Source organism: Gymnoscopelus braueri (assembly GCF_963280865.1).
Source record: "Gymnoscopelus braueri genome assembly, chromosome: 15".
NCBI lineage: Eukaryota > Metazoa > Chordata > Actinopteri > Myctophiformes > Myctophidae > Gymnoscopelus > Gymnoscopelus braueri.
The window spans coordinates 6614194-6640361 of NC_137620.1; the positions used below are offsets into that span (position 1 = coordinate 6614194).

Consider the following 26168-nt stretch of genomic DNA (forward strand, 5'->3'; position numbering starts at 1 on the left):
GGGTTGCAGAAGTTCTACGGTTCTCCGCTTTTCGTTTTCTTCCTTCTCATTGTTTAGAAATGTTTTTTGTCCCCCATCACATTTAATGTGTATTTGATGCTGAAGTAGGAAAGTAAGGAAAATAAAAGTTCATTTTGGTAATAGGCTACATAATATATCTCTGCTGTTTGGCCGGAACCAGCTAAATCCAAAACGGTAATTGTTCAGGAAATGAAAAAAAAAATATCAATGCTCGCAGCTCCGTTCCGGTAGCAAATATAACACATCCGGTTTTTGAGCTAGCAAATATAAGGTTTCCGGTTGCCTTCAAAGTAAGAGCATCGCATTTAATGTTTTATGAAAGACATACATGCATTTCGAAAAAGACATTTATACAGTGGTGGAAAGTAACTAAGTACATGTAATCAATTACTGTACTATGCATTTTGAAAAATACACGTATACAGTGGTGGAAAGTAACTAAGTACTACTCCACTACATTTCAGAGGCAGATATTATACTAGTTACTTGTTACTTTGTATATTTTTGATTATAATTACAAGACCACTTCAGCCCTATTTAAACTTTGGAAATTTGAAAATAGCCGATCTACAAGCAAAATATTTTTATATTTATACAAGACCACTTCAGCCCTATTTAAACTTTGGCAATTTGAAAATAGCCGATCTACAAGCAAAATATTTGTATATTTAATTACATTTTGATACCAGTACTTTTACTTAATTACATTTGGAATTCAGGACTTTTACTTTTGCAGAGTATTTCTACATTGCAGTATTGATACTTTTACTTAAGTAAAACATTTTAGTACTTTTTCCACCACTGCATTGATGGATGTATTTATAAGAATTAGCCTACGCCCTAACAGGTCGTTATTGAAATTGGCCTTTGATCCACATTCAATGGGCAATGGGAAGATATTGGCCATGGTGTGGATGTGTTTTTTTATGGCAATTTTCTATGACAGACGTGTACCACATATTAAACAGCTTTGTGAATGACACACTTGGGGCTCCTTTCCTTGGAAATGACCTGCTTTGCCTTAAAAGTCTTGGTCGCTATATTTGTACTCAATGTGGTGACCAGGCCGTACCATCTAGAAAGAACATGTCAGACTCAGAACTCATAGTGCAGCCACTTGAAGTGTCACAAAAAGGCATCTTGGACACAGTTGCAAAAATATGTTCTGCTCAACTTGACCAATGTGAAACATGTAAGCAGGACTTAAGCTTATCAACCTATCAAGTAATTCACAGCCCACAGACTTTACTTCTCCTGCTAAGATCTGGTGCAGAAATTCCCAAAACGTTCACTCTCTCCTGTCTGTACCACCAAAATGATTATGCTGTGTCCAGCATTTGTGCATTTTTTGACAAGTCACCATATGTGTCATTGTACACGTGTAAAGACCAGCAATGGCATATCCAATGACACAGCAGGCTATACCTTTGAGCTGATGCTAAAAATACTGACCACAGCTAGTTGCTTTGTCGTGTCATACGAGAAAACTAATAGTGTGAAACTAATCAACTTTCAGCAGGTCGAACAAAAACATAAATGCACAGACAGATAGAGGGCTAGAAAAAGGAGATCCATTCCAAAGGCAGCTGTGGAGAATAACGAGTGGCTGAGTGATAAGATGATCGATGAGTGCCATAAGCTCTTGCTTTCGAGTGTTGAAAGAAAAAAAAAATCATTTATTTGTCCCAGCACTTTTGTAAGCCAACAGTTACAGAGTTTTTGGTGTGATGACATCAGTGTCCTCCCAGATGTACCACGAGCATCACGCAATTGGTGGAACTACGAGTTGGTGATATTGCCCGTCAACGCAAATAAGTCCCATTGGGGAGCCATCGCGGTAGATTTCACCAAAAAGACAGTGAATGGTGATGTTATAGTATTAGATGTTGTGATAATGGATTCACTACGTGTGCATGAGCAAGACCTGGTTAAGGCATTTTTTCCACTGCAAAGGTACTTAGCATTACAGTACTTTGCATTGTATGGTAGAGGTATGGGTATTACATTTAGATATGAGTGTTATCACAGTTGTCCCAATTTCATAGAACAAACTGACGGCAGCAGCTGTGGTATTTTCACTTGTTTGTTTTCCAAAGCTGTTCTGTTTGATGTGAGCCTCAACACTTTCAAAAGCCACCGTGAAAAGCGAGATTGTGTTATGCATGAGTTGTCAGGCAAAAAGATATTTATCTGAGTACAAAGTTAAAGCATGTACTGTGATTTACTGTATCTTGGACGAACTACCTAAAAGGCTCTGTTGTGTCTGTATTCTTTTATGGTGTGGGGTTGTGTGGCCACTTGTATACACTATTGGGTTAGGGTATGGCCACTTGTATACACTATTGTCTGAAAAGGGCCCTTTTCTGACCCCTGACCTCACTGGACGGCCCGCCACTTTTTTCTACACCTTAGTGCCGCTTAGCGGAGAGTGTGGCTGTGTAGAGGGGGTCTCCCCGAACGCGTGCGTACCTCAGAAGTTCCGGCACTAAGCACCGTCTCCTGTCCAGTGTCCAATTTGTATAGGCTATGCACTGAAAACGGCCCTTTTCTGACCCTTGACCTCACTGGACGGCCCGCCACTTTTTTCTACACCTTAGTGCCGCTTAGCGGAGAGTGTGGCTGTGTAGAGGGGGTTTCCCCGAACGCGTGCGTACCTCAGAAGTTCCGGCACTAAGCACCGTCTCCTGTCCAGTGTCCAATTTGTATAGGCTATGCACTCCTTTGAACAGCATCTATCAATTTAGATAAATAATTAATGTTTTAAATCCGTTTTTGTTACACAGAAACATAATATGTGATATATAGCTTCGTTTAAATGCTTAATTTATAGTTTTAATGTGCAAATGAACCGTTTTTCAATGGTTTTCAATGGTTTCTTTTTACTCTAGAGGGTACTCTTATTCTGAAGAGATCGTCCACCGGAAGTCTTATATTTGCTCCGTTATATTTGCTGACTGAACACTGCTCAATTTTTCAGAAAATGAAGAAAACCTTATATTTTAAAAACAAAGCAATACTGCCTCATCAAACTTGGTATTGTGACTTTATATATTATTAGATACTTGCATGTGTCATTATATTATCACCACTTTACCCAAATCCAGTGCAAGTGGAGTTAGGAGGTTTTGTCCATCATTGATAAGAACAGCTGGCAATGGATCTCAAAGCTCACAACACATCACAACGCATTGTGAGCTTGGAGATCAGCTATTTATGGTGAGCGCCATCCTCATATACTATAGATCAAGCTGAATTCTGTACTTAAACAACTTTTATTTTAACATGCATTGTAAACAACCATGGATCTAACTGTTACCACTGTTGTTCTTCTACAGTTGAGTGCAACAAACAATTCTGCCTCAATACTCAATCATGTATTTAACAAAAGCGATCATGGCACACCAACAATAAATAAATGGCATATAAAAACAAAATACATTAATGAAAAATAGAATCTGTCAAATCTGTAGCCTACTGCACTAACAATAACAACCACAGTTGAATTTACCTATCATATACCTATCAACATTTTATTATCACACTGTTGTGTGTTGTGTGTTGCGTGTGTGTGTGGTGGGTGTTTCTTAGTGCTTTAGATTGTCATAAAAGCTGTGAAAGTCTTTTGGCATGATCTCCTTGAGCTCTTGGAGATGTTTGAAACAAACTCCTGCACACACTCATTCTCTGGCCATTAACATTTAAAAAGAAAACACGAGCAGATGACCTTTGTGAAGACACCCTTCTCCTCTTTACTGGGGTGACATCTATCAAACCTTGCACATACATTCTCTTCTCTTCCCAGTTTATGTTCTCCCAAAAGCATTGAAAAATCTTCTCCCTGTCTGCCTCATACAGAGCAGAGCTTCTCGAGAGCCTGAGAGGAGGGGGGAGTTGTTTGTTTTTGACGGACAGTTTGAGGGTCCAATGGAGTTAGGAGTTTTCGTCAGAGGCGCTTTTTAATACTTTTCATATGTTATTATTAAAAAAAAAATTACACAGATGTAGAGGGGGTTCAATAGCGTTGATTTATGAAAAAAAATAATTTTTAAAATGGAGATAGCTGGTCCCGGCTGGACAATACGATATATTATTAGGGGTACCATATTCTGAATTCCCAAAAAGAGGACACCCAACGATTTTTTTTGCGGTTTCCCCCCGGATTTGTAACTTTTTTTTTTTTTTTGTACCTTAATTCGGTTAATTCGGTTAATTCTGGGCCTCTTTGAAGTACTGAAAAATATTGCTTTATAAATAATATGTTTATTTATTTAAAGCATGTCTCCTCTGTTTGTTTCAGATAACAAAATAATCACAGCTTAATAATTCAGCTTTTTAACAAAATAAAATAACATCTCTCTCTCAACAAGTCTTAGAACAAGTGACGTACCCCATTATTCAAAATAACCTCTCTCTCATGCCTATAATGTAAAAATGTAAAAAATGCCTCAAAACCTGTTAATTAAACAAAAGAAAATAGAGAAGTAGCCTGTTCTTCAATGTTATAGCTCATTCTTCAAAATAATGTCTCCTATGGCTAATGTAAAAAATATATATAATGCCTCAACATTTTAAACAAAAAGAAAAGATAACAAAATAATCATTCTCATACAAATATGCTCTATAATATTTCATGTTAAGTTCTGTATGAACATTCAGCTTTTTGCAAACAGTACACTCTGCTTCACATTTGTCACGACCCAGACGAAAACACGGGTACTTTTTGAGCATTTCATCTGTGAAGTTGCATTTGCGTTTCGGCATTTTCTCCGCCTCTGTCTGTGTAACTTTTCTCAGTTCTCATGTATCTAAATAAAGATGAATATTTTAAGATTATTATCACCACACTAAGCAGTTTATTTTGTTTTGTTTTAAGGACAACAGGTGATCGGGTCTCAGGACGTGCTGGCCATAGAGGGAGATGATGTGATCCTTCCATGTCACATTGAACCATCTGTCAACGTGGAGGGAAATACAGTGGAGTGGTCCAGACCTGACCTGAAACCAACGCTTGTGTATCTCCTTCAAGATGGACGTTTCAGACCTAACAATCTGAACCTGCTGTACAAACACAGGACATCCCTGTTTCTTGAGGAGCTGCGTCATGGTAACATCTCACTGAGGATGACCAAGGTGAAGCTCTCAGATGAGGGGAAGTACAGGTGTTTGTTTCCAGACCTGGGCAGGCTGGGCAGCAGTTTGATCCAGCTCCTTGTTGGTAAGATGTAATGGTCAAAACCATTGTTGGGCTCATTACAAATTATATAAATAAGATTATATATGTGTAACAGAGGGGTTCACTACCTCAGCCTGATGGCTTGAAAGTCTAATATCTCCCCTGAGCAATGGGGATCCGATATCCCTTTGGCTTAGTGGTTGAGATGTTGGCTTTCCACGCGGGAGACCTGGGTTTGAATCCCGGGCGTTACATATATACACACACACACACACACACACACACACACACACGTATATATATATATATATATATATATATATATATATATATATATATATATATATATACGTGTGTGTGTGTGTGTGTGTGTGTGTGTGTATATATGTACCGTATGTTACAGCAGGGGTTCCCAAACTGTGAGTGGGGACCCTCAGAGTGGTCCCCAAATGATTTTGGGGGGTCCCCAGATGATTATCTTAATGTGCAACATAGTTTTCTCACTCAACAGTAAACAATACAACGTACAGTATAAGTGTATACAGGGTATCTGCACATTTATAAAGTGACAATTTTTAAGACCCTTTTAATACCAAATTGGCCAAAGTGTCAAATATTACGTAAGGAAGAGGAAAACATTGTGAAAATAGCCGATCTACAAACTCACAGTGCAAGGTGTTGTGTGCTTGTAGATCGGCTATTTTCACAATATTTATCTGTGGAACCGAGTCAAACTAAATGTAATGCCTACAATTCTAAGTGCTTGTCAGGGTGGGGGGGTCTTTTGGGGGGGGTGAGGGGTCCCCAGTTCAAATCTGATTATTTTGGGGGTCCCCATTTCAAATATGATTATTTTGGTGGGTCGTGGACTCGCAGCCTGAAAAGTTTGGGAACCATTGTGATACAGTACATGTGAGGAAAAACGGAGCGGGAAGCGCCCGTTTTCGGCCGCGGGCCTGGAGGAGGGGGAGGCACAAGGCCGTGGCACCGGGCGAGCGAATGGACCAAGGATATATACGTGTATATATATTTAAATACAATACATAATATATATCCTTCCTATATTACAATTGGCTTAATCCATTAAGATCTTTGTCATTTTTAGATTTCTTTGGTTATTAAAAAATAGCAGATTTACAAGCTCATAGCACAGCACTGAGTGCCGCGCTATGAGCTTGTATATCTGCTATTTTTGAGAAAAATCATGAAAATGTGTGTACATCTTTGAATATATATATATTCTTTCAGCGAACATTTGTAACTCAAATCTTGTATATGTACATGTATATTCAAAGATTTAAACAAATTATCACAATTTTTCCAAAATAGCAGATCTAGAAGCTCATAGCGCAGCACTCGGTGCCATGCTATGAGCTTGTTTATCTGCTATTTTTAAATAGCCAAAGAAATCTAAAAATGACACAGGACCGGCCAGCGGGTGTACAGACCTCTGATGTCACACTCATGTCACCATGACAGCCATAACCATATAAGGAGTTCCCAATGCAGCTACGCCGAAATATGTAGTGTGTCTAACCTCAATGCGTCATCATGCTATCAGGCCCTAACAAATCACTCGGCTCCATATATGGGCCCTAAAGGGGGCATGCCCATATATGGGCATACTGATGACATCAGGGACCTCCATACAGTATATGGGCTTAAAGGGACAAGGACAAGTACATTGGACATTTGTGACTATTGACAATCTTGCCTAGTTTCAATAGTTATATCCAAAGTTGATATTTTATTTCAAGTACAAATAAATGTAATCATATAGTGCATCATCATAGGTTATTCAGAGCTTTACTGTAGAAATGTGATTCTAACAACCAAACCAAACCATAACTCTGTTGAACATGTGTTTGATTTGTTTGAACAATCATTTTCTACCTTATGCCATGGAAAATAAAAATAATGTAAGGTATCTAGACAAGGAAAGACTTCCATGGTAAAGGATTAGTCACACTTGTAGAAGCCATTTCACTGTTTTAGTTTATTAGTGTGGTTGCCCTAACAGGGCAACCAGACTATAGTAATCCTCGCACTTTATTATTCATACTGGAGATAAACAATAGTTTAGATCGTCTCTCCTCCCACAGTTTTTATCCCCCAATGTAGTGCCATATCTCAAAATGACCGTCTTGACCTGGAATCGTGTGCTTGTATTTTGCTAAGAGATTGGTTAAATAGTTTAATTGATATTGATTTATTAGTGCATTAAATGTCCCCATCCGCTTTAATGAAAAAGTGAAAAAACTAAAATTCAAGTATTTTTTTCTCAGAAACCGTAAGAGCTAGAGTTACCAGATTTGGAGGGGAGGTTCATAATTTAGTCCGAAATTATTGAAAAAATAATTACACTAATCGGCCACTTGGTGGTGCTATAACAGCCCCCTTTACGTTTTGGCCTCTAACTCTTGAACCGTAGCTCGTAAAATCAAAATTTCCTTTTCCCTAGATTCCTTGGGTCATGACGCAACTCCCCATATAGGCCACGCCCATTTGCGTCAGGATAGATTTTCCTCCATTTTGAATTTTCTTCAAAACACAATTTTAGCTCCTCCTCCCATATATTTTGTCCAAATTTTACGAAAATCGGTACACGTGATCTATGGACTCATGCGATAAACCTATCCAAACGGCATTTTGATAATCCTTACCGTTCGTCCGTAATTGGCTTCCAAAGTTAGTGGGAGGGGCCCGTTTTACCAAAAATGCCAAAGATCACGAACGAAACGTCCAATCGATCCCAAATTTGAATCACATGTCGAGGGTGGTTTACTCAACGAATCCCCGAAAGCATTTCCACTTTGACCCATAGGGGGCGCCACAACTGCGCAAAACGTAACCGTTTGATGCAAAAACATGATTTTTGGGGGGATACTCCTCTCAAATTGAAAAGCAGGTGATCTCAGGAGTGACATGACGATGTCATTGGCCCGCTACATTTGTGGGAGGGGCTTATTTATTTTAGTGGGAGGGGCGTATTTCTTCAAATCAAAACGCCATGTATCACGAACACAGGATCCAATCAGCACCAAATTCGAATGGCACGTCACGCAGCCTCCGACGGTATTCCTCCCGCGACCGGCGTCGGCGCAACCACACTTTGCAATTGCCCTGAATTGCGTCGCGTCTAGTTATTATTATTATCATGATTGTAGTTGTTAATATTTGGCATTATCAGTTTTGATAGATTATTGGTTATTTGTGATCACCAAGGGCACGCCTCTCCAGGCCTAACTAATTGGTTGACAGAAAGGGCATAATTATGCAGACCCATAGAGAGAGAGAGTTCTGACACTCGCGTTCACTTCTTCAGGTGAACTGGTTTTAGAGTATTTGGTATTGTACGGTCAACTTGGACAATATAGCTCTGTTTTCATCATGCAGCCATGGGTGGGCCTGGGTAGAAAGCTGGCTCACCCAATAGATTTTGTAAAAATATATATATATATTTTTATTTATTTATTTATTTTTGATAATAAATCGGTAAAATCAGGCAAAAATTAGAATTAAATAACATAACCCTAACCTAACCCTAACCCTAACCCTAAAACTGAAATAAAGTAAAAGAAAAAAAAGTACCAAAACCCGCCCGAACCCGCACATTTTTCGACCCAAAACCGCAAAATTTTCACGGGACGCATGCACCCTGTCAGAATTCTCTGGAGCCGTCACTGTTCTTCGGGCCAGGTCTTCTACATAGCCGTCTATTGGTGAATAGTGACAAAGCCCTAAACCTGAAGTTCGTGGAATGCATTGAAGTCTACTGCTCCTTGTAACGGCGCTGTTTCTGCCCCCTCATTGGCGCAACTCTCTAATACAAGGCTCTGGTGATCACCAAGGCCACCTCTCTCCAGGCCTAACTAATTGATTGACAGAAAGGGCATATGTAGGCCTGGTGATTGGTAAAGGGCTGCACCTGGGTGGACAGATGCTGTTTACCAGCACAGCACAGAGCCACACACTAGAGAGCAATGCTATGCCATGGAATAATCTGTTTCTATGCACATTTCTGGGATAAGTAAACCTGCAAGCTAAAACTTCAAGTTACTGTGTGGACAATGTGTTCTGTATGCCTGCTATACCACTATAAGTCTGGGTGCATCAGTGGGTTCTGTTGATTTGTTTGGAGCCGATGAAGGCGAGGAGGCGAACGCAAAAAAAAAAAAAGAATAATGAGAAAAAAATATTAAAGAGAAAGTAACCGGTAGCACTTGCTATGCATCCCATGTGTATAACGCATTATACACATACTTATAAGGCATTGTAATCTGATCATAATCCTTTATAATCATATTTATAAGAGCTTATAAATAATCATACTGCTGTATAACCATAACCATAACACATTATAAAGCTTGTTATAATGACTTATAAGTTCAAGTATAAATGCATTGTATTATGCTTATAACACGTGATGATTACAGTTATAAATATTCATAACAACGTATTATACAGCATGTTATAATGACTTATAATGTCAAGTATTATAATACATAATTGCTACCCACTTGGTAACACTTGCTATGCAACCCAAAATGTATTCTCATAGTTATAATCCATTATAATCAATCCTTTATTATCACTGCTATAATGCATTATAATCACAGTTATAGTGCATATAAGTGATAATAAGGCATTATAACAGTGATTAAAATGCATTATAGCGAGTATAAGGCATTTTATACGTTATAATATAGCATTATTAAATTATCATAAAGTAACAAATTATTATAACAGTAAATATTAATACACAAAAAATAAATGATCATAATGTCACAAATGTTCACTTATAATAACTTATAATCGTAGTATAATGCATTATAATAATGCATTATAATGGTTATGACACATTATAACAGTGATAATAAAGCATTATCAATTGATTATAATGGATTATAACTATGAGAATGAATTTGGGATGCATAGAAACTGTTACCAATTTGGCAGCAATTATGAAGTATTATAACACTTGATACTTATAAGTCATTATAAAAGGCCTTATAATGCGTTATGGTTATGGTTAAAGCATTATGAGTATTTATGAGCTCTTATAAATCTGATTATACAGGGTTATGAGCAGATTATAATGCCTTATAAGTATGTTCATGATGTGTTATACACATAGGATGCATAGCAAGTGCTAACAAAAAAAACTTTTAAAAAAAATGTTTTTGAACAATTCAACAAAGTGTTTGAAGTGCCTGTTTCACCCACTTCCGGGGGGCGGAGCCAAAATCCGAGGCCGAAGTATTTGTTCGTAGACCCCCACTTAGGGGGGTAGAAAAAGTTTCTCAAACCATGCCTGCTTGCATTGTGAGCTTGTAGATCTGCCATTTGTGACGAACGTTCCCCCCAGAATACTACACTACACATTATCTCTGAAGTCATATTAATGTCAGTACACAGTAAACACTAAATATTATAGTTAAATGCTCTGTAATGTAATGAACATAATGTCAGTACACAGTAAACACTAAATACTAAACAGTAATACCTTTAATTTGTAACACTATATTTGACACATATCTCAAAGTGCTACATGGCATTAAAGAAGAAAATAGATTTAAAATAAAAAATCTGGTTAATGGTATGAGACCCCCTCCCTAACTAAACACAGCTATGAAAAAGTGTAAAGTTTAAAAACACACAAAGGCATCAATAAGTCCATCTAGGAAAATGTCTTGTTAAAAAGAAAGGTTTTTGAGTCAACAGACTGTGGTGCTCTCATATGGTCAGAGAGGGCGCTGTTCCACAGCCCAGGAGCAGCTGAGCTGAAGGCCCCCATGGTGCAGAGCTTCATCAAAACAGTGTTTATGGTTAGATGTACTGTATACTGTTAGTGTAAAGTGTACTAATTCAGTCCATACTGTCAGTAGACAATAACAGTGTACAGTATGTAGTGCCAGCAATCACAGAATACACTTAATCATGTTCATGTGTTTTTACAGGGTCAGTGTCTCATCCAGTGATCTCTATAAATGTGTTTTTACAGGGTCAGTGATCTCTATAAATGTGTTTTTACAGGGTCAGTGATCTCTATAAATGTGTTTTTACACGCTCAGTGATCTCTATAAATGTCTTTTTACAGGGTCTGTGTCTCATCCAGTGATCTCTATAAATGTGTTTTTACAGGGTCAATGATCTCTATAAATGTCTTTTTACATGCTCAGTGATCTCTATAAATGTGTTTTGCCGGGTCTGTGTCTCATCCAGTGATCTCTATAAATGTGTTTTTACAGGCTCAGTGATCTCTATAAATGTCTGTTTACATGCTCAGTGATCTCTATAAATGTCTTTTTACAGGGTCTGTGTCTCATCCAGTGATCTCTATAAATGTGTTTTTACAGGCTCAGTGATCTCTATAATGTCTTTTTACATGCTCAGTGATCTCTATAAATGTCTTTTTACAGGGTCTGTGTCTCATCCAGTGATCTCTATAAATGTGTTTTTACAGGGTCGGTGATCTCTATACATGTGTTTTTACAGGGTCAGTGATCTCTATAATGTGTTTTTACAGGGTCAGTGATCTCTATAAATGTGTTTTTACAGGGTCGGTGATCTCTATAAATGTGTTTTTACAGGGTCAGTGATCTCTATAAATGTGTTTTTACAGGGTCAGTGATCTCTATAAATGTGTTTTACAGGGTCTGTGTCTCAGCCAGTGATCTCTATACATGTTTTTACAGGCTCAGTGATCTCTATAAATGTGTTTTACAGGGTCTGTGTCTCATCCAGTGATCTCTATAAATGTGTTTTTACAGGGTCAGTGATCTCTATAAATGTGTTTTTACAGGGTCAGTGATCTCTATAAATGTGTTTTTACAGGGTCAGGGTCTCAGCCAGTGATCTCTCCAAATGGACCAACAGACAGTGGTGTATCTTTGTCCTGTGACTCTGGGTGCTGGTATCCACAACCTGAGATGTCTTGGCTGGACGGTGATGGAACCCTCCTCCCTGCTGGACCCTCAGTGACAGAGAAACCTTCTCCACACTGTTATGATGTCCAGAGGAATGTGACAGTGAGGGGAGCAGGTCATGTGACCTGTAGAGTTCACCTGCCACACTTCAACCACACTGCTGACAGACACCGTGTCATCTCAGGTAATGAATGTTTACATCACTGTTTAACACCTTGAAGAACCTCTGTAAACACCTCTGTCAGTATGGAGGGCCAGAGCTGACATATTTGAAAATAAAAATAAATGCATGAATAAATGAAATACGAAAGAAAGAAATGTAGAAATAATAGTCCAGGTTAATATGAAAATAAATACATCTGCACAGAAATAGAAAAAAACTATTTTTATGTATTTATTTATCTATTTCTTCACCCATTTTGTATTTCTGCAACCGTATGTTAATGAGGGCTGCATGCAATGAGGGCTATTCAGCTGCACATACTGTTTTTTTCAGTGTTCAGTTGAAACTATAAGATATAACTATTAGAATATTTTGATAATTCTGCTTGTTGTGTTGCATGACATACGTATGATAAAATAATAACTGCCCATAAGTGATCAGCGCCTGCTTATTTTGCTTGTTAAAAGCATAATTTTATTGACAGCAATATGGAAACAACGTAAATATCTCAATTAAAAATATATTTCATAGAATAACCGAATATTATTTTGAAAACGGTTAGTAGGGGCAGCCCCGTTTAACCATTTAACCGAATATCTGCGCACACCCCTAACTGTTCCTGATTCCTGATACTGATTGGTTGATGCAACATACTACAGGGGGTGTGTCATCAGGTGGGGATTCACTGGCCCTCATTTATCAACGCGGTGTAGACCAAATAATGGGCGTACGGCGAGATCACCGCAACCTTCGGCATTTATCAATATATCCTGACTTTAACTTTAGCATACAGATCTCACGTCAGGTCGGAGGCAGTTGTTGGCTTTGGCTACACCCGTTTGTTCCATCCTAGACCTGGGGAGCAGCACTGTCTCACCGTCTGACAGGCATCTGGACACATGTATCCACTCCAAAATGTATATCTATCACACTAATAAATAATAACATTTTATAAACTCATTTAAACAAACTGCTTTAACAGTCATTCTGATAAGATTGCAGATCTGGCTGCATTGGCTATTTGAAAATAGCAGATCTACAAGCCCACATCGCATCGCCAGGTGTTGTGAGCTTGTAAATCTGCTATTTTCAAAATATACGAGCGCTTATGCGAAAGCATTTTCGGGAGTTTGGACCGGCGTGGTGGCGCCGCTGTTATCTCTTCATGGGCAGTGAGGTCTCCAAACCTATATACTGTACAGTAGTGTGTCCTATGGAGTTATGTACAACCTAGCTGAGTTAAGGATATAAGCCCGACGCTCCACGGGACTCACTGCAGCCCGAGTCTCACGGGGAATAGCTTACATGACTACTTTATTTTAGTGTAACTCGAACGCGCACTGCTCGGTATGGGTTAAATAAATGGGTTAAATACATTAATATACAAACGTATTCCATTCATGGCGATGTGATAGGTATCATAATCTGTGTGTGGGTGTGTGTGTGTGTGTGTGTGTGTGTGTGTGTGTGTGACTTGACAGGCAGCGAGGCGGGCTGGGGAATCCCTTTCTTATTTGTTTTCCATGCTTTGTTTGGTGGTATTCTGGTTCTTCATGTCGTAAAATCGAGAGAGGTGTTTCGAGAATATTTAAGGGCGTGTTATTTAAATGACGCTTGGTTTCAGCCGTAAGATTTATCAATGCTCCGACCAAATGTACGCTAGGATTGGCTGTATAGGATCGCTTGATAAATCTCACTTGGACTTGGGTGTAAGGCGAAATATAGGACTATAAGCCGGTTTGTACACTCCATTGATAAATGAGGGCCAGTGTGTGGAAGTCAGCTTTCCTGTAGTTGCCATGTCCGCTTATTATAAGCGACTTAGGGCTTCTTTTTCTGTAAAGTTGCTGGTAAATATTGGTATTTGTCTCTAGTAACCCTCCACCTGAAAATGTTTTGTGCCAGGGAGCCCTGTACCAGATTTGTGTTGTTAGAATATTTCTAAAAATCATCCAAATATTTCACATTTTACGATTTTTGGGAAAGTAGAAGATCTACAAGCTCACTACACAACGCATCGCGATGTGAAGCTTGTAGATCTTCTATTTTCAAATAGCTGATGCATATACGTTTAAAGTGCTCATGTGGCCTAGTCACTTCTTTTGGGCAATCTGTAGTGGGGAACTGATACAAGCCAAGACGCAAAAGTCAGGGTACAAACCCAATTAAGGGTGTTTATTTAGAACACAGCCAGGCTCAGAGAGCATTGTTTATATTTGGTAAATCATATTACATGTTTGAACATAAATCCTTCCCGAGTCCGGGGCTTTATACATCATAACATCCGTCATTCCTCCCCGTAGGTTGCCTATGACAATGACAGAAACAGTCCTTTTAGTTTTACATTTAACGAACATTCAAGGTTTGTGAGGGAACAGTGGATAGTATCGCTTACCGCCTGAAGCACCCGTCTGTTCACCAGGAGAGCCAGTGTGAGACTGAGGCCATATCCACACGGAGACGTTTTAAAAAATGTCACAGAGTCGTTTTCAAAAAGTTTACCGTACACACGGAATCGTCTCAAGAAATGTGTGTGTCCACACGAAACCACTGAAAACGCCACAAACTGAAAACGCTGTAGTATATATGCCTGGCCTGTGGGTGGTGCTGTGGAGGAAAGTTACTAAGTACATTTACTCAAGTACTGTACTTAAGTACAATTGAGGTATTTTTCACTTTACTCGAGTATTTCCAAATTCCAATACTTTTACTTCTACTCCACTACATCTCAGAGGAAAATATTGTACTTTTACTCCACTACAATTATTTGAACGCTTTAGTTAATACTAGTGACTTTGCAGATATAATCATGACATTATAAAACATTTATATTTATTTATTTGCCCTATTTCACATAGACTATTTAAAAATAGCCGATCTACAAGCTCACAACGCGCATCCGACGCATTGTGAGCTTGTAGATCAGCTATTTTCAAACATTTCAGTACTTTAAGTATATTTTGATGCCAATACTTTTGTACTTTTACTTTGATTGAACTCAAGTAACATTTTGAGCACAGGCCTTTTACTTGTAACAGAGACATACCATACAGAGAGAAGCTGAACGCGGATGCAAAGGCACGCTACCTGGAAAAAATGTCATTACATCTGTGCCCCAGATCATGTAATGACAGTGTGCCCAGTCAGAGTCACAATCATTCATTTCATAGACTGGTTCACCTGAACCGAAAATAAAATATAGTCATCTTGAGTACTGATTATTTATATTTATATATTATTATTTATATTATTAGCGGAGTATTATTATTATTATTATACTGTTCATTCATTAATCATTGAGCTAGTAAGTGAACGGAACGGAACCTGTGTTGCCAGATTTTGCGAGAAAAATAAGCAACCAGGTCTATGAAAACAAGCCCAGAAGAAGTGGCTTAGTGACATCAGCTACTTGAATGAAAATAGCCGATCTACAAGCTCAAGTGAGCTTGTACATAGGCTATTTAAAAAAAACTTGCAATAAAATAAAGAATACTTGTTTTTTTTTAAAAACATTCTAACAACACTAATGCTCTGGCACAGAACATTTTCATGAAAATATTTGAAAACCACTGGTTTAAAAAAAATAAAAAAATATTGGAAGCAAGCCTAAATAAGCAAGAACACTTTATAAATAAGCCACACAAAAAACGCAACCCGCCAACTACCAATTTTACAAGCAACTTTACAGAAAAAGCCAGAAAAAGTTCTGCCCAAAGTCGCTTATAATAAGCCGACATGGCAACGCTGATTCTCATCCAGACTCGGTCTCATCAATCAACACAACATGTTTATATTTGTATTGTGTGCTGTCATGCTTGTTTGAGCACAGGTAGAGAGCCTAAATGTGTTTGTTTCATTGTATTTAAGATATTCGATATAAATTCTTTTTTTTTAAATGCCAGATTTAGCTAATACGGCCGTAAACGTCCCATTCAAACTGCTAGATTAGCCACTAGCGTCCTGGCTGAATTCAACCTGGTGTTTGTACTTTCTCTATTTACAACCCGTACATCTACATAAACGTTCAGATTACAAATATAAAGTGCTTAACTCATGGCCATGGATGTTAAAATTCACTTCGAGTGGGTATAAGTACCCGTATCTTCCGTATTGTTCAATAAAAAGCATTTTAATCCGATCGGCAGCCATTTTCTCATAGAGTTATAATGTATTAGAGTGCAATACTCCTCCCAACCGGTAGGGTCGCGTAAATGAAAGTCAATGGAGAAAATTCGAAGTCAATGGCCACCAATCGGATTAAAATGATTTTTATTGAACAATACGGAAGATAGGTGTACTTATGCGGGCCCATACACAAGTGTAACATCCGTGGCCATGGGGTCAGCACTTTATATTAGAAATATGAACGTTTATGTAGATGAACGGGTTATAAATGGAGAAAGTGCAAACACCAGGTTGAAGTTCATCCATGATCGTCGTAACAGACGGCCGTCATGTGATCCATGGTCAACAGCAAGACGTTTGTTTTCATTCTTATAAGACCGCATGGCTCATTTGTATGCACGTGAATATACTCTACATTAAAAAGTAACTAAGCGGAAAGTAACTAAGTACATTTACTCCATGTCCACTTGTGGCTGTAAAAGCCCTATTGCGTTAAGTAGTACGAACGCAACGCTGACGGGGTCGGGGTGTTTGTTGTTGGGGGGGGGGGCGGGCGGCGGCGCATGCAGGGTCGGGGGGGGGTTCGGGGGGCACGCATGCAGGGGGGGGGGGGTGCTCGGCGCATGCGGGTTAAGCGAGAGGTGGAGCTATAGCGTCATCGTTTCAGGAAAGAAGCGTATTTGGTTGTACACACGGAGACGCAAGGGTGGCGTCTTCGGGGAGTGGGGGAACGGGGGGACGGGGGGGCGGGGGGGGGGGAACGGGGGGGACGGGAACGGGGGGGGGCGGGTTTAAGCGAGAGGTGGAGCTATAGCGTCATCGGTTCAGGAAAGATGCGTATTGCCGTATTTGGTTGTACACACGGAGACGCAGGGGTGGCGTTTTCAGATTTATTCACTCTGGGACCCGTTTTCAAAAATAAGCGTATTGCAGACCTAAAACGCCGGCTCCGTGTGGCCAAAACGTGCAAACGATTAAAAACTTATGCGGTTTCACCTAAAAACGTATCCGTGTGGATGTGGCCTGAGACAGAGTGGCTATTTTGAAGGTTTGGTGCCACACCTAGCCGGTCCACACAGGTGCGCTCAGATGGGGTTGATTCATGAGGGCGATTGGTAGGTAACGCCCCTCTATGACGCAGCCCAGGCTGTTGTGGTGTCTGTGGAGCCTCTCTCTGTCTCTGTCCCACTCTCTCTCCGAGGTGAGGTGCTTACCTAACAGGCGATCTCCCAGCGATACTCCACATATCCCCCCCCTAAGCCCACCGCTTGGTCCGGGGGCTTTCTACAGTCGCATAGTTTTTCTCATGATCTAAAAATGTTCTGCTCACGTAGGTGATTGGGTGTTCCTCACCCTCAAATACCTGCGCGAGGACGGCCCCCAACCCGGTGCCCGACGCGTCCGTGTGGAGGACGAAGGGCAGGCTGAAATCGGGGGCTTTTAATACTGGCTCCTCGCAGAGCGCGCACTTCAACCTCTGGAACGCGGCCTCCGCCTCGGCCGTCCAGAGGACGTGGTTAGGCCGCTTCTGGCACGTCAGATCATATAGGGGGGCTGCAATAGTAGAATTTTTTTTTACAAATTTCTGGTAATATGCCATGAGTCCTAGAAAAGACTTTACTTGCTTTTTGGTAACGGGGCGAGGCCACTCTCGGATCCTCTCCACTTTGCGCGTCTGGGGCCTCACACATCCTCGTCCAATTGTGTAGCCGAGATAGTCGGTCTCCGTCAGGCCGATACGTAATTTTTTGGCGTTCGCCGTCAGCCCGGCCCGTCTGAGCGCGTCCAAGATGGCGTGGAGGTGCTGCAGGTGGAGACTCCAACTGGGGCTGTGGATGACTATATCGTCGAGATAGGCTGCTGCGTATTCACGGTTGGGCCGGAGCACCCGATCCATCAGCCGCTGGAAGGTGGCGGGCGCGCCATGCACTCCAAACGGCAGCACCGTGTACTGGAATAACCCGTCAGGCGTGGAGAAGGCCGTCTTCGCCTTGGCTCGGTCCGTCAGCGGCACCTGCCAGTAGCCTTTGGTCAGGTCCAGGGTGCTGACGAACCGAGCCGGTCCCAGGCGCTCGATGAGCTCGTCTACTCGCGGCATCGGGTACGCGTCGAAGGCGGAGATGTCGTTGAGCTTCCGGAAGTCGTTGCAGAAGCGCAGCGTCCCGTCTGGTTTGGGCACAATCACTATCGGGCTGCACCAGGGGCTGTAGGACTCCTCTATGACTCCCAACTCCAACATCTTGGCGACCTCTTCCTTTATGGCGACGCGTCTGGCTTCGGGGATCCTGTATGGCCGCTGGCGCACTACTTTGCCAGGGTCCGTGCCAGGGCCGGTGCTAGGCAATTTGGCGCCCTAGGCAATATTTTTACTGCCCCCCCCCCCCCGCCGCGCTACCGTTGTTTGCCACAGCGCCACCTAGAGCCTGCAAAAAATAATAATATATATATATATATATATATATATATATATATATATTATTTTTTTGGCGCCCCCCCCCCCCTAGTGGCGCCCTAGGCAACTGCCTACTCTGCCTAATGGGCGCGCCGGCCCTGGTCCGTGCGTATGTCGTGACGGGTGAGCGTGGTTCGCCCGGGGAGCTCGGAGAAGATGTCCCGGTTCCGCCCCAACAGGTCCTTGATTTCTTGCGTCTGGGCGGGGGCCAGGTCGTCTCCGATGGGCACCGGGGGCAACATCTGCGGGGGGCTAGTGGCCAGCAGCGCCAGCAGCGGTAGTGGGGGGGCTGAGTTCCATTTCTTCAGTACATTCACGTGGTATATTTGGTGGCCTTTCCGCCTGCCGGGCTGGCTCACACGATAGTCCACGGGGCCCATCTTCTCCACGACTTCGTATGGTCCCTGCCACTTCGCCAAGAATTTGCACTCGCTGGGCACCAGTACCAGGACCTTCTCCCCCACCTGGAACTCGCGGAGCGTGGCGCCGCGGTTGTAGGTGCGGGCCTGGTCTCGTTGCGCTTTTTCCATATGTTCTCGTACCAGGGGCCATATCGTCTTCGCCCGGGCCTGGAGGCGCTCGATATGCTCCACGACGCTGCCGTGGGGGGAAGGCTGGCACTCCCAGGCTTCCTTGGCGATGTCTAGCAGCCCACGGGGTCTCCGGCCATACACCAATTCAAATGGCGAGAACCCCATGGACGCTTGCGGCACTTCCCTGATGGCAAATAGCACATACGGAATCAACTGGTCCCAGTCTTTTCCGTCCACATCAGTTAGCTTTTTCAAAATTTTTTTTAAAGTCTGATTGAACCTCTCGACTAATCCATCTGTCTGGGGGTGATAGACTGAGGTCCGGATGCGTTTCACTTTCAACCACTTGTACAATTGTGACATAACCCGTGACATGAAACATGTGCCTTGATCGGTCAGTACTTCCTCTGCTATTCCCACCCGTCTAAACAGCATGAGTAATTCGTGGGCCACCGCCTTGGCCGAGGCCGCCCGCAGTGGAATGGCCTCGGGATATCTAGTTGCATAGTCCAGGATAACCAGAATGTAACGGTGGCCCCGGCTGGATTTTGGCAGAGGGCCCACAATGTCCATGGCCAGACTTGAGAACGGTACATTAATTATTGGCAGTGGTACCAGTGGATTATGGAAAGTCGGCCGTGGGGAGGTTTTCTGACACTCAGGGCAGCCCTTGCAAAAGTCTTCTACTGCCCGTTTGACACCGGGCCAGTAGAAGCGGGCCAAAATGCGCTCATATGTCTTCTGCACTCCAAGGTGTGCGCCTAACTGGTGCGTGTGGCCTAAGTACAACACCCGTGAAACATATGACTTAGGTACCAGCAATTGTTCAATCAGGTCCCCCCCTTGTCTAACACCCCTCGATACAATAGGTCTTTTTTACTAGAAAGAATGGGGGATTTAGTGCACTCACCCCTTCACATTTCTTTCCATTGATGGCGGCTACATTCTTGCGCGCCATGTCCAGATTCGGATCGCTCCATTGCGCCGTGGCGAACTCCCCAACCCGGGGTGGTTCGAGTGCTTCGGCGCCAGGGAACTCGGCGAAGGGGTCCGCGGCTTCAGTGGGGTTCTCGGCCCCACAATCCGACGTGGCCGGGTTTGCCTCGCGTCTCTGGTCTCTCTCTCCACTCTCGTCTTTCTCGTCTCTCTCGTCTCTCTCACTATTTCGTCTCCCCCCGGGGAACTGTCACTCACGCCACCCGGCGTGGTGGCACGGAACGCCGGGCAGGCGTGCAGCGGACCCGAGGGCGCCGAGCGCGGAGCGCGGCGGCGGGGGGTCCCGCGTAGTAGGCCGGGGTCCCAGTAACGAGCGAATAGGACGCAGTCCGCGCCTATCAGGAGCGGCACGGGCAGGTTCGGTACCACACCGGCTGGCACCACAGCGTCTCCCCTCGGCGTCTGGACGTGGATCTTCGTCACGGGATAGTGGCGCACGTCGCTGTGAACGCAGGTCACGGGGACGGTAGTAGTGCTGAGCTTCCCCGCCAGGTCGGCCCGCACGAGCGTCACGGCGCTGCCGGAATCGAGCAAGGCGTGGGTTTCGGTGCGGCCAATCTTCACCGGCAGGCACGTCTGGCGTTCCGGTGTGGAGGCAGGGCCGGGCGCCGTCCGAGCTGGCCGCGGTCCCCATGGAGACGTCTCTCTCTCTCTCTGGGCACGTCCAGGATATGTGGTCCGCCTGGCCACAGACGTAGCAACGGCGTTGGTGTGGGCCCCGAGTGGGCCCTTCGGCGACGGCGGCTTCGGTCCGGGCGGTGGACTGGTTCGGTGGCGTCGACCTCCTTCGGTCGCGGCCGGGCTTCTCTTCACCGGGGGTTTTGGCTGCTTCGGTACGGGTGGTCCTCATCATGTCCACACTCACTTGGTGGTTCTCTAACAAGGCCACGAGCGCCTCCAGTGAGTTCGGGCTCACCTGCGAGGCGTATCTCCGGGCGTCAGGTGGCAAGGAACGGATACATCGGTCAATCACCAGTCGGTCGATCACGGGGGGCTCTCCTCCGGTCGTTAGCCAGCTGTGCGCGGCGCGCAGGAGCGCCGCCACCTGGGGCCGTGGTGGTTGGGCCGAGTTGTAGGCCCAGCTGTGATAGCGCTGCGCACGGGCCGGGAGGCTGTAGCCCTGGGTGGCCAAGATGGCTTCCTTCAGTTTTCGGTAGTCGCGGGCATCGGCGAGGGACAGGTCACGACAGACACGCTGGGCCTCGCCGGTGAGGAACGGTGCCAAGAGTGAGGCCCAGTCTGCTACCAGCCACTTCTCTCGGGCCGCGGTGCGCTCGAACACCTCCAGGTACGCCTCGATGTCATCTTCCGGGGACAATTTGGTGAGCACCTCCCGTGGTGCGCGAGTGCTGGCTACGTCTCGGCTGATTCTATCAATTAACTTTTGTACCGCTGTCTGTAAGTCAGTTTGGCTTCTTAGCAGGGCCGTTAAGGCGTTGGCCTGTTCCATCGTTGTGCGTATTGGCGTGGATCAGTTTTACCCGTATTCTCCACCATATGTGGGGAACTGATACAAGCCAAGACGCAAAAGTCAGGGTACAAACCCAATTAAGGGTGTTTATTTAGAACACAGCCAGGCTCAGAGAGCATTGTTTATATTTGGTAAATCATATTAAATGTTTGAACATAAATCCTTCCCGAGTCCGGGGCTTTATACATCATAACGTCTGTTGTCATTCATCATAACATCCGTTGTCATTCCTCCCCGTAGGTTGCCTATGAAAATGACAGAAACAGTCCTTTTAGTTTTACATTTAACGAACATTCAAGGATTGTGAGGGAACAGTGGATAGTATCGCTTACCGCCTGAAGCACCTGTCTGTTCACCAGGAGAGCCAGTGTGAGACTGAGACAGAGTGGCTATTTTGAAGGTTTGGTGCCACACCTAGCCGGTCCACACAGGTGCCCTCAGATGGGGCTGATTCATGAGGGCGATTGGTAGGTAACGCCCCTCTATGACGCAGCCCAGGCTGTTGTGGTGTCTGTGGAGCCTCTCTCTGTCTCTGTCCCACTCTCTCTCCGAGGTGAGGTGCTTACCTAACAGGCGATCTCCCAGCGATACTCCACACTGTGTGTATAGATGAATGCAGCATTCTGGTTAATAAAAAATGTGACGGCACATCGTCGTCCTGATTCATTGTACACATTGTACAAGACAAGACAAGACAGCTACTGTGTGTGTGATGTGGCCTGAGCTGGTCGCTTCTTTTGGGCTTGTTTCTGTAGACCTGTAGAGCAAAACTACATTTTAAAATATGGATTAAACATGTTTAATGTCAGCGGTGCTCAGCGCCGATCAACACACGTTACGGCGGAACCCTAATGCATTTATAAGTATCATTGAAATCTCTTTAGCGTCACACCTGTGAGCGGTCATAAAACTCCTGTAAATGCATTTGCTAGAGAACGGTTTCTATTCACTGCTCATTGCTCAGATCAGGTCTAGAACCCCTTTTACCTAATCTAGTTTAGTTCTCTTTTCACTGATCTGTCAATCTGGCTAAATGTCTTAATGTCATTCGCTGTGGGAAGGTGGGAGTGTCTACTAGTGATTACAGCCTCTGGTCTTAGAAGTGCGAGCAGAGAAAACAAAGTTTGGTATGTGGTTGTTCTAATCATCTTGACACACACTTATCAGATTTTTCTAAGTATTATCATGTCTCATCCCAGTAAAATAATGATACAAATAATGATACAATGGATTACATTGTAAACAGTGAGTTTTCTAATGCTGTAAAGGCACGTAGAGGTGAATAAAATAAGCCATGTGAGCAGCATTGTTTAACAATATTATATTGATATGAAGCTCAGCTGAACCTCTTACTTAAGCCCTACTGTATATATTATGGTTGCAACTGGTGAAAGTTCACAACGCATCACATTGACAACACGTTCAAATATAACCTAATGACATTTGCAGATCTACAAGCTCACAACGGTTGTGAGCTTGTAGATCTGCAAATGTCATTAGGCTATTGCTGAAAAATGGCATGAATACCGAAATAGGTTAAAGTGTCTGTCTGTCTGTCTGTCTAAATGAGCTTGTAGCTCAATTTTTCCCCCATCTTTATTGATTCATTATTATATTTGAAAATGGTCTTGTATGTTCGCCCATTCGGTCACAAACTCAACAAACACAATAATATAGGTTACACTTAAAGTACTCAAATACAATACACACATACAATCCAACTGCTGACAACCTAAGGCAATGCCGAGAGGCTGCACACACCTGGGCCCGGTTAGGATTCAGGTGTGTGTGTGTGTGTGTGTGTGTGTGTGTGTGTGTGTGTGTGTGTGTGTGTGTGTGTGTGTGTGTGTGTGTGTGGAGAGAGACCTTAAACAGAGCAGGGGTCTATTTCACGAAAGCGGAATTCAATCATCCTGGTTTGAAAGGCAGATCCAGGTTTGACAAGCCTGCGCTGTTCAGCCTGGTTTATTCAGTTCCACGAACGCCAAGCCGGGCTGAGAAGGAGCGGCTTTGTCGAGCCAGGATCGTTAAACCAGGCTGAATGTGAGTTCACGTATTCCTATAAAAGACCATGAAAGTCGATAGCAGAATCCTTGAACTTGACCAATCATGGAGCCCAAAACCAGAGTGGCGTTCTTCTCTGTGGCTGAACAGCAGCACTGCAGCAGCTCATGCAATCATACAAGGAAGTAAAATGTATAGAGACACACGGCCGGAAGCGGAAGGCCTACAAATCCACGCCCACTTTTGACACTCAGGGTCCGTTAGAACGATGAACTGCAGCTCTCAATGCAATCTCTATGAGAGGCATTGTAAAATACCGTCATTTCACTGGTTAACTACTGAGGCTGTAGCGATTTTTTTTGTGTTCTAATTATCTGTCCCATTTGTTTAATTTGTCCTTTTTAATGTCCCATATCTTTCATCTCGATATACTACCCACAATATACTATAATATACTCCATCAGTATGTCAAAACCGCTAGCATCGGAGATCCAGAGTTTAAGTGGTCGCATGGTATATACGTTACGGACGCATCCCTTCAGGTTTTCAATACCCAGAAAACTGGCGAAAGTGGCCGTTTTCAATAGGTTTTGGTCATTATCTCTGGAACAGAAGGTCCAATCTGCTCAGTTCAAAGCTTGTTGGATGCGTGACTTTGAGGACATTAGCACGCAATGACACATTTTCGTTTTTCACATCAACTATTAAGAAAACAAGAAGATATGTTGACAAAGACACTCCATACATTTGGAAACATATTTTTATTTAAATCAATATTGTCTTCAGTTAATGCAGGATAATTTTAAAAGTAGGCTAACTTTCATATCCTCTCATAGGGAATGCATTGGCAGCTGCAGTTCATCGTTCTAACGAACCTCGAGTAGCGGCGCTGTCTCAAAAGTGGGCGTGAAATTTGTAGTCCCCGTGTGTCTCTATAATAAGCAAGAAAGGAAACACAGCCAATAAATATAAATCCAGGGAGAAAGCATGGCAAAGTATTGCCGACAAATTAAATGCACAAGTTGTCCAAAAATATGCAATTAATTTATATACAAGTCCATGAATATATAATTCAGTTAGGCTTAAACGTGAGGAGTTTAAAGGGCCATTTCACCCCTGGAAGAAGTTTTCGGTCTTTTAATGAAGTTTAGGAGTCAAGAAACAAGATCCTGGGTTTTTTTTGTGAATAATCTGTGTTTTTAGATATCTAGTAATCTTCGCAATATTCGTGACGTTATTTGCATCATGAGAGATTGGTCTCATTCCTTTCCGCACTACATGTCTCGGCGTGTCTCAGTCAGACCATCTCAAAAGACAGCCCCAATGGGGTGTCCGTAACACTTTGTTCAACCTTCTTTCGCCACTCGGCCACTCCCATTAGCTGCGGCCAGCGGCCCTTGCAGAGTGAGGCATTACTTTACCTGAGTTATCTTCTGATAGTTGTACTTGAATGTTGACATGAAATAATAATCCTGTGTAGTGTTTCATAAGCGCAAGCTTGAAAAAAAAAATACAGCGTGGAGTAGCAGCGCTGGTAAACAAACACCGTCACGAAAGGCTAGGATCATAATACCAAGGATGTGACAGTGATGTCAATACTATGCGACACGGAAGTGAAACTGCATGAAGATACTTATATGTCCCAGTGATATGACATCACTAACGAATCCTTGGACATAATATGTAACTAGATGAACGTTTGCGAGGACAGCCAGTGTTGCCAGATATTGTGAGAGAAATAAGCAGCCAGGTCTATGAAAACAAGCCCAAAAGAAAAATAACTATGCCAAGAGCACTTTACCTAGACATGGGATATTATATATTTGAAAATTGCTGATCTACAAGCTCACAACGCTTCGCAACCCATTGTGAGCTTGTAGATCTGCTATTTACAAAAAAATCTTGAGGGGGAAAAAGTCCAAAATGTGGATTTTTTGCAAAATATTTTTATTTGCTTTTCAAAATGTGGAATATTTTTGACACATATTTGTTAGGGGCTCCCTGCCACAAATTATAATTTCAGATGGGGGTCTGTGGAAAAATACATGAACATGTTTGAGAACCACTGGTTTAAACAGCAATCAAAACATTTGGAAACAAGCCCAAATATCAACTACATTTTAGAAAGAAGCCGCTTATAATAAGCAGACATGGCGACACTGGCATGCTGTTTGGATGTTATTGTTGGAGATCACACCCACATGGAACCTCCCCTGCCACAAGGCACCAAAGCATTCTGGGAGTTGAAGTTATAGGCAGTGATACGCTGTGGTCCCCCCTGTGGTCCCCCCTGTGGTCACC

General features: G+C 43.0%; 1 protein-coding gene across 1 annotated transcript in view; it reads left to right on the plus strand.

Annotated features, from left to right (window-relative positions):
* LOC308101316 (NACHT, LRR and PYD domains-containing protein 3-like) overlaps positions 1 to 26168 on the plus strand; it is a gene marked incomplete at both ends in the record, with an annotated part of 51591 nt that overhangs the window by 178 nt on the left and 25245 nt on the right. Inside the window, 2 exons of the mRNA XM_080450740.1 lie at positions 4895 to 5236; positions 12032 to 12307. Coding sequence (XP_080306866.1) covers positions 4895 to 5236; positions 12032 to 12307 — 618 coding nt within the window. The remainder of the gene's footprint in view (positions 1 to 4894; positions 5237 to 12031; positions 12308 to 26168) is intronic.